Genomic DNA, 17944 nt, shown 5'->3' on the forward strand with positions numbered 1-17944 from the left:
ACTGAATGAATCAGAGACTAACCGTTGAACTCAATAAAGTTATCTTGAATCTATATCTCACCAAATAAATAAATAAATAAATTAGTGACCTTTCAGGGAAGTATTCCAGAACTGATTAATAATCCTAAATGACATACAATGAACAATCAGAGCTTGGAAAGAGGCTAACTAGCAAATACATTTCCCTCTTAAAAGGTCAAGAAGTTTAAGGATAAAATGAAAGTTGTCAAGAGGCAAACTGAGGTGGCCACACAAATGAAATGCAAACAGATAGCTCAAATTTCAGTCATTAAAGCAGAGAACAAGCAAAAAAGTTAATATGCAGTAAAGGGTAGTAATCACCCTGCTTCTGAATTCTGTGTTTATGATGAATAAAAGTGATACAAGGGTCCACAGCTGACAGAATGCATCTAGACCACATAAAAAGCTGAAGGAAAACTCAAAAAGCAGAATTCTGAAACTAGTAAATAAATCTTAAAGCCAAATAACAATTTTAATTTTTTATGTATGTATTTGAGCCAAGTCGATCTGACCATGTCATTGCAAATCTACAGAGCAGCATACACAGAAACAAAACCCATCCTGGAAAGAAGGAAGTAGAATTTCAATTTCAATTTTCTAAATAAATTTTGAAATAAAGAACACTTGAACATATGAAGGAACATGAAACACAGCACACTTAATCCAAAGAGACAGGTACCAGATCTATCAGGCATCTCTTTCTTAAGGGTGCTCCTGACAAAAAAAAACATGTTACTGTTTATCTGAACTTTGGCAATTCATTCTGTTACATGTATTCCTTGTATGAAAAGAATTCAGACAGGAAAAAAGTATCTACTATATAAGCATGGGCTGAACATGATTCAATACTTTGATCTGCCTATTAAAAAAGTTCAGTCAAAATCAACATACAAAGTGTTGCATCTGTGATTGCCCCAGTAATTGAAAACTTAATGTGAATACAAAAGGTGGTACAACAGCACGGTAAAACAAGTCTTGGAGCAAAACCTTAATTAAAGTCAAAGATTTCGATAAGATAGACTTGCCCGTGACCAGACAAGGTACAAGGGCCCTTCCACTACTGCATACTCATGCAGTATGAATTAGGCTTTCAAGTTATTTTATGGATTAGTGCTATATGAAATGGTGTAGATGGTCAAATGAAAAAAAAAATTAAGAGGCAAAGGAGAAGGAAAACAATTCAAACCAATACGATGCATACGGACTAAACTGGTTTACTTGGTACTTATGTTAATAACCCAACATTACATTATTCATTAGCTCTCAAAGAGAATAAGTTCCACGGAACAGAAACTCTTTAAATATATCAGCAAATGCGTATTGGTGAAATGTATACAGATGTATAGCTGTAAAATCCAGGATTCTGTTGGAAGTTGTTTCTGGTTTTTGTTTTTTTTTTTCCTCATTATCCTTTTCTTTTTCAAATTGCTGTTGTATGTTTAATGTTCCAGTTGTGCTGTCTGTTTTCAGGATTAATTCTGCCACGTACTATACGTGCCATCTTTTCTGGAAGGTATGTTCTTCAATTTATACAGAAAATAATCCTCTGAGTAACAGTGGTTTGATTGTCTCTCTAGCCTGCTTCTTCTACAATTTTTTTTCTCAGCTTTAAGATGCTTGTTTGGAGGGATTTCAATTGTTTATTCTTCAGTAAATGAAGCTTTCCAATATTTTAGCAGGGTTAGGGAATCATGAAATTAAACAAACAGGAGAAAAAGCCAAAAGAAATACAAATTAAAGTTTTTGTACTGTTTCTATTTTTTGCAGTTACTCAAGTCTTGCAAAATATTTGTAGGCCTGAATTTAATCTAGTGGTTTTTAAGGGATGAGAAGAATACAGTGGAAAGACCACAGGCCTCTGTGAGCAATACCTCAAATGGCATATACATTCACATCACATCCTTGTGGTTCGGTATTTTCCAGAGCTAATTAATAACTGTAAGTGACCAATTATTGGGATTTTAAATGACTAACAGCTGAAATTTAATTCAATTTTGTTCTGTAATCAATTCTTAAAATCCATGATTAAACTGTGCACCTGATCCAATGCTTGCATCATCTCCATTTACTGTAGCATACTTCTAGTTAAATGCACATTCAGAAGGCAAAGTAGCTAACACTGCCAAAAGTCTCTCCAGTTCTTTACAGGGCTATACAAAAGGGCTGTGAGTTCTACCATGTCCAAATAGTTCTGCACATTTCCAGCACTCAATTTTGAAGCTTAGATTTTACACCCAAGGCATTTTAATGGTAGTATACCTACATGTCTTCTAAAGGCAATCTATGTCTTTTTTCCTCATTTCCCACATTAATAATATCTGAAATTACAGCACTAGACAAGACCAGATGGTGTTTATTCAATCATTATACTATTCATTGAATTGTTCTCTGTCTAAAAACAAAATAAAAAAAACAATAATAGAACTACTGTGAAAAAAGTACTTCTTCAATGATTCTGGTATTGACCCACACAGAAGACTATGAACAATTCCTACTTTTATATATCTAAGAGAGATTACTCTGGTTAATACGAACTATGGAATACATTTTTTTTGTTTGAAATGTTTTTTAGAACCAAATTCTCCTTTCATTCTATTGACCTGTATTAGAAGTGTGAGAGGCTGGTAAATGCAAAGAACTTCCCTCTTTTAAATGGTAATGCCATTTTTAGTACATGTAGAACATTTTGCTATGCTAAGTGACCTCAGGACCTAAGAACATGAAGGAGATTATTTAATGCTTTTGTTTACTGCTCAAAAGCTACACTTGCAAGATTGCCAGTAAAGGACTTTTTTAATTTGCACTGTACCTGAAGTTACAGTGCTCCAGCCTTTAACACCTTGAGTATAAATATTAATGATGGACTTTTAAGGGGAACAGTGCAAAATGCACAGTGCAACATTGCAGTACAAATATATACAAAAGAACTACAGTCTATTTCTAATAAATATGAAAGTTTGATTCTGGGAGTACTGAATACTAAGAATAGGTGATGCACGCAAAATCTGCTTCTCAACCCACTTTTGTGCATAATATTAGCTTGATGCAAGATGCCTTTAAAACCTTTAAAGAGCAGATCAATCTCAGTTGTGTTACGCAGAAGCAAACTCTCCTGAGAAGGGTGACAGTTCTGCAATGGTTTTTTAAGGGATAGACAAATGTGCTTGTCTAAAGGCTAGTGCAAAACCAAAATAATTCCTTGTGTAAAGCCTACTACTTTGTGAACTTGTTTCTCAACAATGTGGACATAAAGTAAGTTTGAATGCTGACCAGAAATGGGGATAGAAGTTACATTACCTCCTCGTCATACTCCAAGAATATGGGCAAAGCAGTTGCCCATTGTAATTCCCTTACAAACATTTTTGGGGACTTTGATAAACACAGCTTGCCAGTTACACAGTCATCGCAAGACAACTGACTTAGCAACATCTACTTCTAAACGTAAGTATTGATAATGCAACAGCCATGTAAGCTATTCTTGTGAGCAGGATCTAACTGGAACTAATGTAAAAAAAAAATAAACAGAAACAAACAAACAAAGAAACAAAAACCAAACCAAAACATCTAAATTTTCACCCAATACTTTAGAACAGAACCCCAATAGCTTGAACTTGTCCTTTGGACATAAGAGAAGAGCAGAAAGCTTTAACATTACTAACACGTTGTATAGCATTTTTGATGACATAAGCATTATAGAATCCGCAAAATAGTTTTTATATTTCCAAGATATTTTACAATGACTATCAAGAAGACAAAAATATATATATATACACATTCAATTTCTTCTATAATTACAGCCATTACAATAAACAGAAGTACAATGCCAGTCAAAGAATATTATATAAATAAACTGTATAAATTAATCTGAGAAATGCAAAAAATTAGGAAATAATGTCCTTAATTTATTGAAATATTCTCATTGTTTGTTCAAAAGCTGGACAAAATTTCATTTCTGCTATTGAAGCATTACTGTGTCAAAAGAAAAACAGATACACACATGTTGCTTCAAGTTGATTTTCATAGTTGCTTTGAATAGGTCTGCTGTTATAAAAATTAGTGATAATTTTACCAATGATTTAGAAAAAGAAAAAAACACAAAACATTGCCCCCCAGCCAAATAACAACAAAAGAAGTTTAACCCAGCAATCAACCCTTCCCTTTACAAGAGCCCCTACTCCCACATTCTGTTCCTATGTACAACCTTCCAAAGTACCAGCTTATTCTATTTTCATTTTTGTATAGCAATAGGTTTTGACTATCTGAGCATACCAGCTGAAGTTCCTCAGTTACTAGGGTTCAGACTCTGTATAACCTTTATGTAATTTTGCTGCTAGGCAATGGGGAAAAAACCCAAGCTACCTAGAACAGGACATTTTAAGTCTCAAACTGAAAGGAACAAATGAGAGGAGTAGTAGTAACATCATTAACCTTGAGAATGTTCATAATACTTCAAAATAATATGTAAGAAAAATAATGAAAGTTGTGTGTGTGTCTTTCCCTGACTATATTATCTACAAGATGTCTGACAACACGTATAAAGAAAAAAATTTTTTAATCTTATGAATGATTCAAGGAACAGAAAAACAAAACCCAGATAACCTGCCATTTCATATTCAGGAACTCAGAAATATTTGATATGTAATAGGCGAGATATATAGTACTACCCTACTGTCTTTTAGAGGCTCAGAAGAATAAACTGCATGTACAATAAAACTTTTAACTTAGTTTTAACTTTTTATTTACCTTTTAATTTAGTCTGTATGTCTTCTTCTACTGTATCTTCCTTCAGGAATAGTCAGTTAACATGAAAGGTTAGCCAAAGAAAGGAATTAATGCTGGCACCAGAGCTAGACAAAAAAAATGTCAGAATAATTTTTGTTTCTGTGAAAACATTCAAAAAGCATTTTATATTTAATAAAATATCGAGTAGCAAATAACTATTGCCTTGTAGATTAAAAAAAAAAAAATCAAAAGTTCCTTATCTTCAATAAAAAATAACCACAATAAAAAGGTGTCTCTCTGAACTAGAGGTTATGGGTGAACTAGTCCATGAAGGACTGTCTGAAGTATGCTGCTTCATTTCCATTAACACACTCAAATGCATGTTCCTTCTCTTGACATTGTTCACAGGCATAAGAGAAATCTAATCTGCTACACTAAAATGACAGCATTAGAGCTTACTAGCCAAACTATATGGAAAGGTAAGAGCTCACCAACATAAAAATGCACCAGGTCTATAGCTCTAAAAGGTTCTGCAGAATAGAAAATATTTTGATACTTCCTCAGTAGTTCACAAGACAATTCCCAACTGCTGAAATTTTACTTCAGCACAAGTAACGTCTGCACCCTTGTACCATAGATTATCTTTCTACAGGGAACAGATAATTGTCACTAAAATAATCCATCAAAAATAGTGAAAGATTGAAAGATGTTGTTGTGCAATAGAGAAAATATGTTCCTTTCCTCACTTCTCCCTTCTCCACTCTCAAAGCTGCAAGATTTTAGAAGAACACAAATCCTTAAGTTCTTTAATAGCTATAGGAAGCATATCTGCATGACTCTATTCAGAGCAGAATCTATACTGAGAAAAAATCTCTGACTACTCCAGGCTTAATTTTTTCTTGTTTCCAGTTTGGATATTGGTATAATAATAATGCTAGTGTCACTTAAGCCAAAGTATGCTGACAGGAGTTCTGAAAAGCTGTTCTGCTGGGCTAAGTCCATATTTTATTAACGTTACTGTTAAATTCCAATTAAGAACTTGGCTAAATCAGCTTTTACTGAAGAGAAGGATAAAATTTACCTTGACTGTTCCTGAGGGAAATTAAAAACAAAAGACAAAAATAAATTAAAAGGTAAAATTAAAAGAATTCCGTGGATGGTCAAACACTAGAACAGGTTGGGGAATCTCTGACTATGGAGACACTAAAAATTCTCTTAGACAAAGTCCTGAGCAACCTGACCACCTCTGAACAAGCAGCTGGACTAGACAATCTTCAAAGTTACCTTCCAATCAAAATTATTGTAATAGAGAAGCCTCTTATCTTTTAACATTGACACAACCAGTAAAATCTGGGGAGACGGAAAAACTAGATTCCTGTCTGGTATTTAAGCTGAATTTAAGAAAATGGCTCGTTCTAGTAGTAACAGAACAATATGAACCAGTTTTTCCCATGTGTCATTCTGGTTTTCTGTCTTAAAGTATATTTTACTGTATTGCATTATCATTCTATCTCCAGATACCTCATAACTACATATTTGAGGTCTCCCTGATTTCTGACATAAAAAGAGTTGTTCTGCAGAAAACAGCTGTTTCAAATTAAACTAAATAGCTTCTAGGAGCCCATCTACACTTAGCAAAAGGAAGGCAAAGAGTGGTGGACAAGGAGTGTTTATTAGTTGAAAGTGGTATCAGTCAATTAAAATTCGATTTCTGTTGTTACAAGAAGCAATTCAAATCTGGCAGGTTGCTTTTTTATTATTTCATTTTATTGGCTTTTATCATGATAGACTACTTGTTGAATGCTTACTTGTCTAAAATCTGGTTTTACTTGATGAGAACATGTTCCATCTTTACTGAGATGAAATAATGGCCCTTGCAATACAATGGCACTATGTGAACTTTTACAGCATGCATGTGTCCAGAATTGACCATTATAAGAACACAGAGATTCTAATGCCTCATCTCAGCAACCCTTCTGTCATGACTATTTTCCTACCTCCTTTTCTTCCCACAGTAAAAAAAAGAGTTTCCCTGTATGGTTTCCCTGTTCTAGTCTCAAGACAGAAACATGTTATACAGAATGCCAGACACAATCACCCTTGCAATCTCAAAAATTCAGACAGATCTCTTACACAGGTTAATAATTTTCCCAACTGTAGTTTAGATATGATGTTGCCCAGTTGTTAATGTGCTGGTCTGTTAACAGAATTAAGATTGTTTTATACTAGTTCTATGCCTTACACTGCCCTTCGTTAACTTTTTTGACTAAATCATGACAGAAGTTTAATTTAAAGGCTTGAGAAATGTCTACCTCTCGCAGTTTCTGAATAGATTCGCTGCTTTGATAATCATAGGAAAGCTATTTCATTAAAAATATTCATAACATAAATAAAACACAACTCATTTCCCTCCAGTATGTTAACATAAATAATTGGTTATTCCCTTAAAATTTTGAGAAGCATTTCCAACAATAGTATGGTTTTGATTACCATAATATTACACCAAAATATTCCTGTGGTAAAAGTCAGACCAATCTCATACCTTATGTTAGGTACTGATATAATAATCTATAATCTATATCAACTTTTTTTTATACAAAAGCAAGACAAATATATAATAACATATCACACAGTAAACTGACTGTTGTATGCATTGAAATTGCTACCAAACAATGTTGCCACTTGCAGAAAAGTTGGGCATTACAAAGACAATCTTGGCCAACTGTACTTCAAACATGCTTCCAGATACACTGAAGGCAAAAGGACAATGTATTTACTGTGACCTACTGAGCTTGAAAGGGAGTAATTCTTTAAAACCGTTTCAAGAAATGGTTCCATATACTTTAATTAGACTGACATGAAAACCTTTGTATCAGAAACCATGAAGAATTTTATCCTGCTTAGCAGTAGAGGGCTAACATAAGTTAAGAATCCCAATATTCTTAGTTGAAATTTTTCAGAGTACCTTAACTTTGCATTGACAAATGCAAAAATTGTACCAGCAAATATATGTTTCATTTAACTTCAGAAACATTATCACATATCTGTATTAGCAAGAAAAGTGAATAAAGATGAGTGGTTATAAAACTGTGAAAGGTAAGTGATGGGGGGAGGGGGGAAGGATGAATCAACTCTACAGTTGAACAAATATTTATATTTAATATGATATTATAAGGTATTCTATCTAAAAGATAAATTGCTTCCTAAGGACATAATTTGTGTTATGCTTAAGCAATTTTAACAATCTTTTAAATATAAGACATTACAAAATATCCAATATAGTGGCAAATAATACCACTGTCTATTCCACAAAGCAGCAACTAATAATTGATAATAAAAACATCATATTTTCCTCTTCACACAAAAACTTTTCCAACTTCTAATAATTTCTTCTCAGAGAAGGAAAGGAAATGAGCTTTGGAAACCATCCAGTATTTTAGATCAAGCTTGTCCTTTGCCCTCTTCTCATTTACAGCAAACTTTCGACCACTTTAAAGATGCAGTCTTAAGTATATTGCACAATAAAAATTGTGGAATTTGTATGCAAAATAAAACAAAAGGCTGTTAATCCATGGAAAGATATACATAAATGCTTTCTTAGCCATTGCTGCTATTTGATTAAAAGCTGATGAAAATCTAATGAGAATTCTTTGCTATTAGGTCAATTAAACAGCAGCAGAACTACCTCTGCAAAAGGCTCAAAACCATGTAATTGCTTTCTCCAGCTCTCTACTTATCTCACCACCAGCTCTATTCAGATCAAGTTCTGAATAAAAATCAGAATTTTCACAAGATTTTATACACAGACACCAACAGTATGTTTAGTTATCACACTCAGTCCCAGTAAAACAGGTACCAATTTTAGTGTCACACAGTCAGTAAGGGCCTAATCCCAACAAAATTATTTGGCAAAAGATGAAGATCTCCAGAAATGAAACAGAAATAAAGTATGTGCCAAGACAGAAGACTAGCACCAGTTTCATCAACCTAAACCAGAACTGACACAGCACACAGCGTGATTCAGCTTTCTACATTAAAATTGATGCTGCTTTCCCATGGATCCAAAACCCAAAATTAGCTGATGGCAATGGGGAATAAAGGAACTAACTGCAACAATCTCAATAAGAGAGTACATACAGAAATACAAAAATATGGTTTGAAAGCTTCAAGGAATAAAATCATAGAGTAGTTTAGGTAATCAAGCAAAGAATCATAACCCCAGTTCACAAGCCAAAAATTTTAAGAACTGGTAATGTTACCTGCACAAGATACTGGCAATAGTAAGTACTGTTGTCTAAGCAAAGCAAACAGCTGTCCTTTTATCTTTTGAAAAAAAAAAAACACAAACAAACAAAAAACCAACAGGAATTTAAGAAGAAATTGTCATCCAGAATTACAGCAAGAACAAAACATATCATGGGAGATATGTGAGGTAAGGAACAGTTTATGAAGACAGATTATTACCACTTTCAAAGGCTGCTGGAATATCAGGCCAGCACAGAACTTAACCACTAGCTCCTATGAAGTAAGAAAAACTCAGATCAGTAATTTTGAACCTAACAATAAAACTGTTAAGCTTGGTGAGCAATTCTATGCCTCCTCCTAAAATCAGAAATTTACATGGTAAGACTGTCAATAAAGTTTCAGAGTATTACATACAGGTAATCCTTGTACAAAACTGGCATGCACATTTGGAATCAGTACTAAATGTTAGACGTTGGAAAGAAAGTGATGAGTTAAATTTCATCCAGATGTAAAGACAGCAGTTGCTGACTTAATTCACAGTGTGTTACAGTGAATTATCACGGTTGAGTAAATCTCAAAGAAGTGTTAGATAAGCACTTTTATGACTTCAAAGTCACAGAAAGATAGATAAGCCTAGAAAAATGAAATAGGAAAATGTTCAATACTGCTATTCGAAAAAAACCCTCACAATTTAAAATAGGTAAAGGTTTACAGAATACTTAATTGGCTTCTAACACTTCTAAAGTTAGAGTTTTAAATTAAAACTATACTGGTCAGTGAAAGCTCAATTAAAGCAGGATCTTGGTGACCCTGCATCTTTCCTTTTTTTAATTTTTAGGATCTGACTGGTTTTACTTACTGACACAACTTACCTGAAGTCATATACTGCAGTAAAACCAAAAAAGAATGTATGTATGTTTACCAATACAATAGGTTAGTATCTAGATTTTAAAAACACCTTTACCATTATTTCCATTATTTAGTTGTGTGTGCTAACACTCCCAAAGTAGTAGCTTTACAGACACTCAGGATATGAGTCCACACTTGAAAACTTAGACAATCCAGCACAAATTCAGGAATATGTTAAGATTACTTAATGTAGGATATACTTCAGAAACAGGTCTTTAAGACAGGCAATGTGTATACAACTGGACATGGTAAAAACTATTTTTGTCATAAATGCTGCTTTTGCTATGCAGTATTTCTCCCTTCTGTCACTCCATAAGAAAGCATCATAAACTTAATACTGCAAAGCAGTAATGAAAAATTCTAAATTTTCATAAAGTGTTTTATTAAGATTATTTATTACATCATCAATTCTATTTCTGAATAACAAAGTTCACAGATGAAATCCTGACATTTTTATGAAATCAATATGCTGATAAAACGATAAAATGTAAATGCGTAAATGTAGATTGATAAAATGCAGATCGGTAATCAAATTCAAACCATCATTTTTTGCTACTCCAATTAAGATATGACACTAACAGAGTTAAAACAGATTTTTTCTTTAAAGCATAAGACAGTTTCCTTTAACTAGTGATGGCCAAAGCTGAAAATAGCTCAACAGGGCATTAGTTACTGAAAAGCTTCCTGATCGATAAGTTCATTGCAAGTTCTGTAGATTCCATCCCAAGAAACTGCTTGAAAAGTGGTAAATAACTAAGAGTGGTAGAAACTTGACAAGGTCCTCTTTATTTTCCTAGCAGGCAAAGAGAGTTTATTCTTCTGAAGTCTGATGAACATTTGCTAATTTGTGAGCAGGAAGAAGCAAACAAGGCAATTCTTCAAAGACAGCAGTAGCGGGATCTAACTAATTTTGGCAATAGTAATTTTGGCAATAGTCAACTTAGTAAAGTTGATAAAGAATTTAAATTAAAGGAGCAAAGAGATACAGGATAGAGCATTCCATAAAGTTCAGTGGAAGTGTTACAGACATGATGGGAGATGGTACAAAGCACGTGAAAATATTTGGCATCTCCTTTTCTAAATAAAGTGCTCTGGACAGGAAGATAAGAGCTTACAAACCTCAAGGGTTTGTGTAAATGTAGCCTGAAAGGAAGAAACAAAAGAGATCTGTTTTTTACCATATGAGGGAGCACATCTCTACAAAAAGACAGAATATCTGTGTTTATCTTTGGGCGGCGGAAAATTGCGTGGTATGGAACATTTTATAACACATTCACTACAGCTAGGAGCCTCACAGAGAGAATTTTGGAAAACACAGCCACCCACGTCATTGCTCAAATTAGAGACGGTAGCACCTTTCAAACACCTAAAATTCCAGACTCTGCTTGCAACCAGAGACTTAAGACTCTGACAGACTGTCATACACAACTATGGAACTGCAACTTTTTGCAATTGTAGACTCACTGTAGCAAATGACAGTCTATATAATGTTTCCCCTAAAAATAAAATTGAAATAATCAACTCACCACTTGTCCATTCTGAGGATTTTTATGTGCATATGGTGGTCCACGGATGTGATTCCACATCTGACCAGATGTCATAGCAAATACAACACACTAGGAAAAACAGAAAAACAATATGCTTATTAACTTACCATGATGAATTGAACAGAAAACCATTCTGCTGGTGATTCTTGCTTTAGATACGTACTTGTTCCCCTAACCAGACACAGTATCTTCCTCTATTTGAATTTGAGCATCGCATGTTCAGTTGTGTTGCTCTCATAAAATTCTCAATCACTTTCGTTATTCTGAAAATGATTTAGCTCAAGAGAGATTTTTCAGATCTCTCTTGAAATAATCCTATATTTATGTGCCACATTTGCACATCTATATGGCAACAAGCACTTGGAGCAGTAGAAGGCATTCATTGTAAATGTTCTGGAAACTAGTATTCAGGATTTATACAACCTTTCATGAAAATATTTCTGTCTCTGAATTCTATATAAATGTTTAGCTTACCTTTTTGCTTTCAGGTGTACAAAATGATATAAAAAGTCACAGAAACAAATCCAGTTATTAAAAAAATATGAAATTCTCATTGTGTGTCCTATATGACTGTGATTCATTTTAGCTATGACAAATAGCAGTGACTGAGTTGTTAGAAAAGTGAAATTCCCTATGGAGGAGTGTGAAGTTAGGTTAGAGATATATGACAACTGTAAAAACAGACTTTAATTCTCATAAAAGGTCATTATGATTCTCTTACAGAGGAAAATATCGTATCTTTTGACTAACAAATGAGAAAAACAGAAATAGGGAACTTGTATAATCTGTCTTGCGTCTTATCAGTATAGATAATCCTTAGAAAAATTACAAGATAATTTAGATACAGTTACATATATGCTCATTTTTACCGTATACCAATATTCCCAACAGCACACTTAAGTCATACTTATGGATCACAAATGTAAAAATTCATACCATAATGACTAACTAAGCCAGGGTTTACTAAAACCCTTAAAGGATTTTCTTTAAAGAATACTTAGTAACTCATCTGTGAAGTAAATATAATCTACTGGAGCTCTGTATCCCTGTAAATGCAGCATTGTCACCTCTAGTAATACGAATAAATTTTGCAAAGCCTTACTACTGAATCTTGTCAGGCTTTATTCAAATCTGTCTTGGCTTTCCTGGTTTTGGGTTTTGTTTTGGTGGGGGTTTTGTTTGGTATTTTTTTATTATTGTTGTTTGGTGGTAGTTAGGGTTTTTTAACTTCTTTAGCTGAAACAGCAATTTTTCCAAAGACCGCGTGACTATGTCTAGTTTACATTACAATTGCTTATCTTCGCATGGCTTATTAATTTCCCCCCCCCCATTCTGTTTGGGATGAAATAATTATGACCAACACACTGATGTAGTGCAGGCATGAGCTGACTGTAGAGACAGCAGAACTGTAAACACAGGATGCAGTGTACCAGTATGGAATGATAAGAAAGGATGCACAGGATTACACTGCAGCCTATAAATATTACACCAACAGTGAACAAAGAAACACAGATATGGGAGCTCATCAAAAACAGTTTTAGGGTTAACAAAAGGAACAAAGGACAAGCATCCAACATATGGAAGACCACCACCATTTACCAGTAAATTCTGATGTAAAATTTAGTTGCAGATCAGTGAAGGAAGCACAAAGCATGAAATAGCCCCTAAGACCCTAAAGCAAGGAGGAAGAAAGCAGCAAAATCATACTCCTCCCTGGAGGAGAACCTGGAATGCTGACAACTCACCATAGTACCCCATCACCCAAACCAAAGCCAAAGAATGATCTCGAGATATAAACAGTGGAAGAGTAACCATGACATCAGAGAAAGGCAAAGACACTAAGAAATGTGTGCAAAACAATTTCAGTTATGCTGTTATGATTAAGACTTTTTTCTCTTGTAATAGAAAAGAAAGATACATTTTCATATACGGTTTAATTAAAATTCTTCCTTGTAGTGTTAAGATTTTACTTACAATAAGAACAGGTTCTTGGCTTTAAATATAAGGTGTGTTTCATTTTGCCTATAACAGGATTTGGAATGTAACAGTATATTAATTAATATGGCAGATGAAGGCATACAGGTAGTGATTATTAGCAAATGGATTATGTTTTAATTAATATTATGCAACAAAATGAAAAGAGTATACAGTGACATTACTGGAAAAGAGTAACAGATAGTTATTTCTATACCTTGCAGACTATTTTAGCAGAGAAATTTATACTGCAATTTTGGTGATGAATCACACAATAGATAGCTTATGTGAAAGCACAAAAGTATAGAAACTGAAAACGTGGATAACAAAAGTGAGGTGAAAGATATTTTGAAAGGCAAAAAATAAGGTGAAAAGTAAAACATTGAAAGATAACAGATGCATAGAATACAAAAATTAGGTCTCTGAAGGTGAGTCTTCTATGAAAAATCATTTCTCTAATTCTTAAATTATTGTTTGAAATTTACATTCTCTAGGGCCAAATCTGGTTCCATAAAGAAAGATTAAAAAGACTCCAGCTCAATTTATATAGTCATATATTTTATAAACGATAAATCTCTCAAATTAATCAAGATCTTTAATGCTTGTCAATACAAATACCATGCCGTTGAGACTGTAACATCTAACAAAAAAATACCTAGGTGACACAATAGTGGGGAGAAGAAAATGTCGAGTATTAAGATTATTGAAAAGCAAAGACTTAACAATATGGTTATTTAACTTGAAGGCATCATTCACATTCTTTCAGTTCAGACTGCTAGCGACCAAGGAAACTAATTCAGTACACCACATACTGGATCTGCGATGATTTCTTTCCATCATGTTCCTTTTTACGGTGTATTTCAAAATTACTTTTTCAGGAGCCAGAAAACATTCTCCCGCTTCTCCCTAGCCCTCTTCCAATCTTCATCTATTTTAAGTATCCTAAGAACAGAGCACTTCCATCATATCCCTTAAGTAAGCATTTGATATGCTACAGATAGCACTTGACATTCAAGCTCATTTTGCTGTGTTCTATATTCTCCAATTACAATCACCTGGGTAAAAAAAACCCCAACAGTGGAAACTATAGATTTCTATTGTATACACACCACTATTTGCAGAACAGATGCACACATCTAAGATACATCATGCTGATGCCATTCCAAATGGCATAGTTTCCATAGGATCCCATGGCTTGGGATCCTAAAGTTTCCAAAACACTTAGTTCACTCACCATTACTGTGAGTTCGTTTTTCCCAGGACAAAACTTTACCAAATTAATTCCTACAAATGATCAATCTGTACCATGTGGTTAATGACGTCATATTTACGCTCATATGCAGAGAAATGGCCACTTTCTGCAGTTTTCTTGGATCTTGTCAAAGTTCGAAGGATGAAAACTGGAGTTCAAGCCAAGGCACTTATCTCTGAGCATAATGACACTTTTTCATAGAAGAGTCTCTACTTTCTCAGTTCTACAGAGAGGAGTGCTACAGACCTTTCATCCCTCTGCTCCCTTCTTTCTCTTTGTCAGACTCCAAGAACAGCACTAACTGCTGCATGTCACCTGATTTATCAAGGGAGTTCAGGGTTTTTTCAGGGTTCAAACTATTTTAAGAGTTTTCAGATTTAGGTAGCTTACTCTGCATCTAAATGATAAAAGCAAACAGATTAGATCTACATTTTTGACTGGTGTAGCACAGAGAGGGAAAGAACAGTGATTTGCTACAACATAATATGGTTCCAAGACCAAATGTCCACAGGATGTCTTCAGTGGCAAGAAGTTCCCTCTATGATCAGTCCTAGTTGAATACACTATATGTGCAGACAGGTCTGCTCAAGGACCTTGTTAACAAATTGCAAGTGGTATTTTCTTGATGACTTCCATCCTCAGTTTCACTAAGGGGGAAAATGCTTTGAGTTCACCTGTAGTGCATTTGTGTTTAAACCACAAGGCTACTGCGAACAGTTGCAAGGTAAATTAAGCACCAAGAGTCCCAGCAGAACACTGAATTGCTAGCAAGACACAATTTCACAAGCACATCAACAGGAATTTTTAAACTGTTCTTGGTCTTGCAAACTTTGTCAAATGATTTATTTTGGCTTAATACATCCTTTCTCAAAGACATAAGTTTTGTTTAAGACTATCTGCCAGTTCATTAAACAAAATTACTGGAGATTTAAAAAGCCATTTGGAATGCATTTTGGAGAGAAATTTCCTATTAGCAGATACCATACAAAGCCAATAATTAGATTTCTTTTCAAGTTTAGACCCAAGAACATGGAAAACACTATGTAATGTAAGAAAAATAATGGAACTTTAGATTCATTTATGACTAGTTAAATTCAAGTATAGTTTCAAAAGAAAAAAAAAAAGGGAGACATGGGCAGCCAGTTCTGCACTTAATTTCTCTGTTGTTCCGCATATGTAAGTTTTAACCACCTCACAATTACTGTTTAAACAAATGTAATCCCTCCTATCCAGTTTAGCTTTGCTTTTGTGATCAATGAAAGCTACTGAGTTATGAGATCCGTGCTCAATTTCTACATAACAATCCATCACTTATTAGAATCTCCAATAAGAGATATACAATTCAAGGACAGGGACTATAACACAGAAGCAAAGACAATGGATTTCTGTATCTTTAAATGTGCACACCTAAAGCATTCAACTATAGGAAGAAAAGGAAATTAATAATCAGCATTTTTTGCTGTTCTTTTGAGATGCCTATCTACTCACACAGAGGAAGCTGACTTTTTCTATGCCTATCTTTGAATAAAACACGACTTTTTTTCTTCTCATTCCCAGAAAGGGGTGAAGAAGCCACTGGTAGCCACAATACCCTTCAAGCTCTCAGAGCAATAACTAATGATGAATGTATTATGTGGTATAGATACTGTGGAGTGTATCAGCACAAAACATTTTCATACCCATTAACTGTTCTGAGAACAAGTAAACACACACTTTATCTCCTCATTCAAGTGACCTGACATATTTTGCCCAATACAGTCAGCTCCTAGGGAGCTGCCATTCTAATCTGAGCACAGAATTCTGACTTCCCAGATTTCACAGGTATATAGGCAAATCTGAAGTATACACATAAATAAAACTGAAAATTATATGCAGAAAACCACAGTGACAGCCTGGTAAAGTAAGTGCTTTCAAAAGACCCCTAGCTGCCCACATTCCAGCCAACAGAACAGATAAACTCTCAGCACAAGTACTGTTGTCTAAAATGAAGCAATTTCTCATCTAAAATGTTAGAAGCTTGCCGGGTTTATACTGTCTGACCTTTTCTTCTGCCTGCTTAAGAAATTAAGAGTCCTGACAAGTGTCTGAATTCCTTCTTGTTATCAGCATAAAAGGACACCATTCTGCAAATATCTGAGGACAGAATTCCTTCCTCATCTTGGTGTTGGCATGTCAGAAGGAAAACTATCCATAGATGAATAGCAGAATTTGAATTAAAGTCTAAGATAATCTAGAGGATAAGTAATGCATGTGATCTCAAAAGACATCTTTTGGGATATTATGTACTGTGACTCAGTCATTCGGGCTTGTCATTCTAAAAGTCTGCTGGGTGATGTTGCAAATGAAAACGCCTAAGGCACACAAGATACTACCAGAGTCTGCAGTGCTTCAATGAGGGGATGAAACCACAAATATTGCTGTTGCACAATCTAATGCTACAAATATTGCTGTTGCACAATCTAATGCTACAAATATTGCTGTTGCACAATCTAATGCTGAGGACAAAACCAATTTAATGGTTTTGTGTGAACTGACATTGCAATTAATGTGTGAGATGAAAGCTCTGGTCTTGCTTCTGAAAGTCTATCAAAACCAGTAGACGCATTCCTAAATATTCTCCTAAAACAGTGCTGGAAATATTGTCTATGAGACACAACACTTTGGTATCAATGGAGTTATTGAACAAAAACTCAGTTAATCTTTCTGGGATCCTCTGTTCTGCTAGTAAAAACAGCAGAGGCGTTTTATGCTGAGAATTTTCTTCTAATTTTTAGCAACAAATTATTCAATCGGGCAGAGAGGCACCATCCATTTTTCATTTACATAAAAAGTGTTCAACATTTGGGAAAATAAAAACTTCTTCAACTTAGTAAACTAAGAAGCTCTAAAAAAGCAAGAAAAAGAAAACTAGAGAGTTCTCTGTTTGCAATGACACAGTTTGCAGTCACTGAATCCCAGGATCTTTATGAAAAACTTTCAGTTGAAATTAAAAAATGTTATTTTAAATTTAATGAATTAATGCTAACGAACGCTAGTTAATGAACGCTAGCTACCTAACAGTACAACATCTCCCAAAAAACAATCAAAACACAAACCTACAGCTTTTAGAAAAGAGCTTCCATGCTTTCTCAATTCTTTATCGTCTGAAAAAAAGAACTGCCAATAAGGAACAAGATAATTGCCTATACTTCTGTTAAAAACATGGGCTTCCTGTAGTTTTTATGCATCTTGCCAGGCTTTCTCTATTTAATTTGCTTTTTAAAGTTCAAAGAGG

At 34.3% G+C, this 17944-nt stretch overlaps 1 protein-coding gene across 2 annotated transcripts in view; it reads right to left on the minus strand.

Moving 5' to 3' along the window:
- Window positions 1–17944, minus strand: part of TUSC3 (tumor suppressor candidate 3) — a 110618-nt gene that overhangs the window by 42867 nt on the left and 49807 nt on the right. For both annotated transcript variants that reach the window (XM_027735952.2, XM_039378554.1), the window contains exon 6: window positions 11424–11513. In XM_027735952.2, the coding sequence (XP_027591753.1) occupies window positions 11424–11513 (90 nt within the window). The remainder of the gene's footprint in view (window positions 1–11423; window positions 11514–17944) is intronic.

Source organism: Pipra filicauda, unplaced genomic scaffold (assembly GCF_003945595.2).
Source record: "Pipra filicauda isolate LSUMZ 115617 unplaced genomic scaffold, ASM394559v2 scaffold140_size2443280_pilon, whole genome shotgun sequence".
Lineage (NCBI taxonomy): Eukaryota > Metazoa > Chordata > Aves > Passeriformes > Pipridae > Pipra > Pipra filicauda.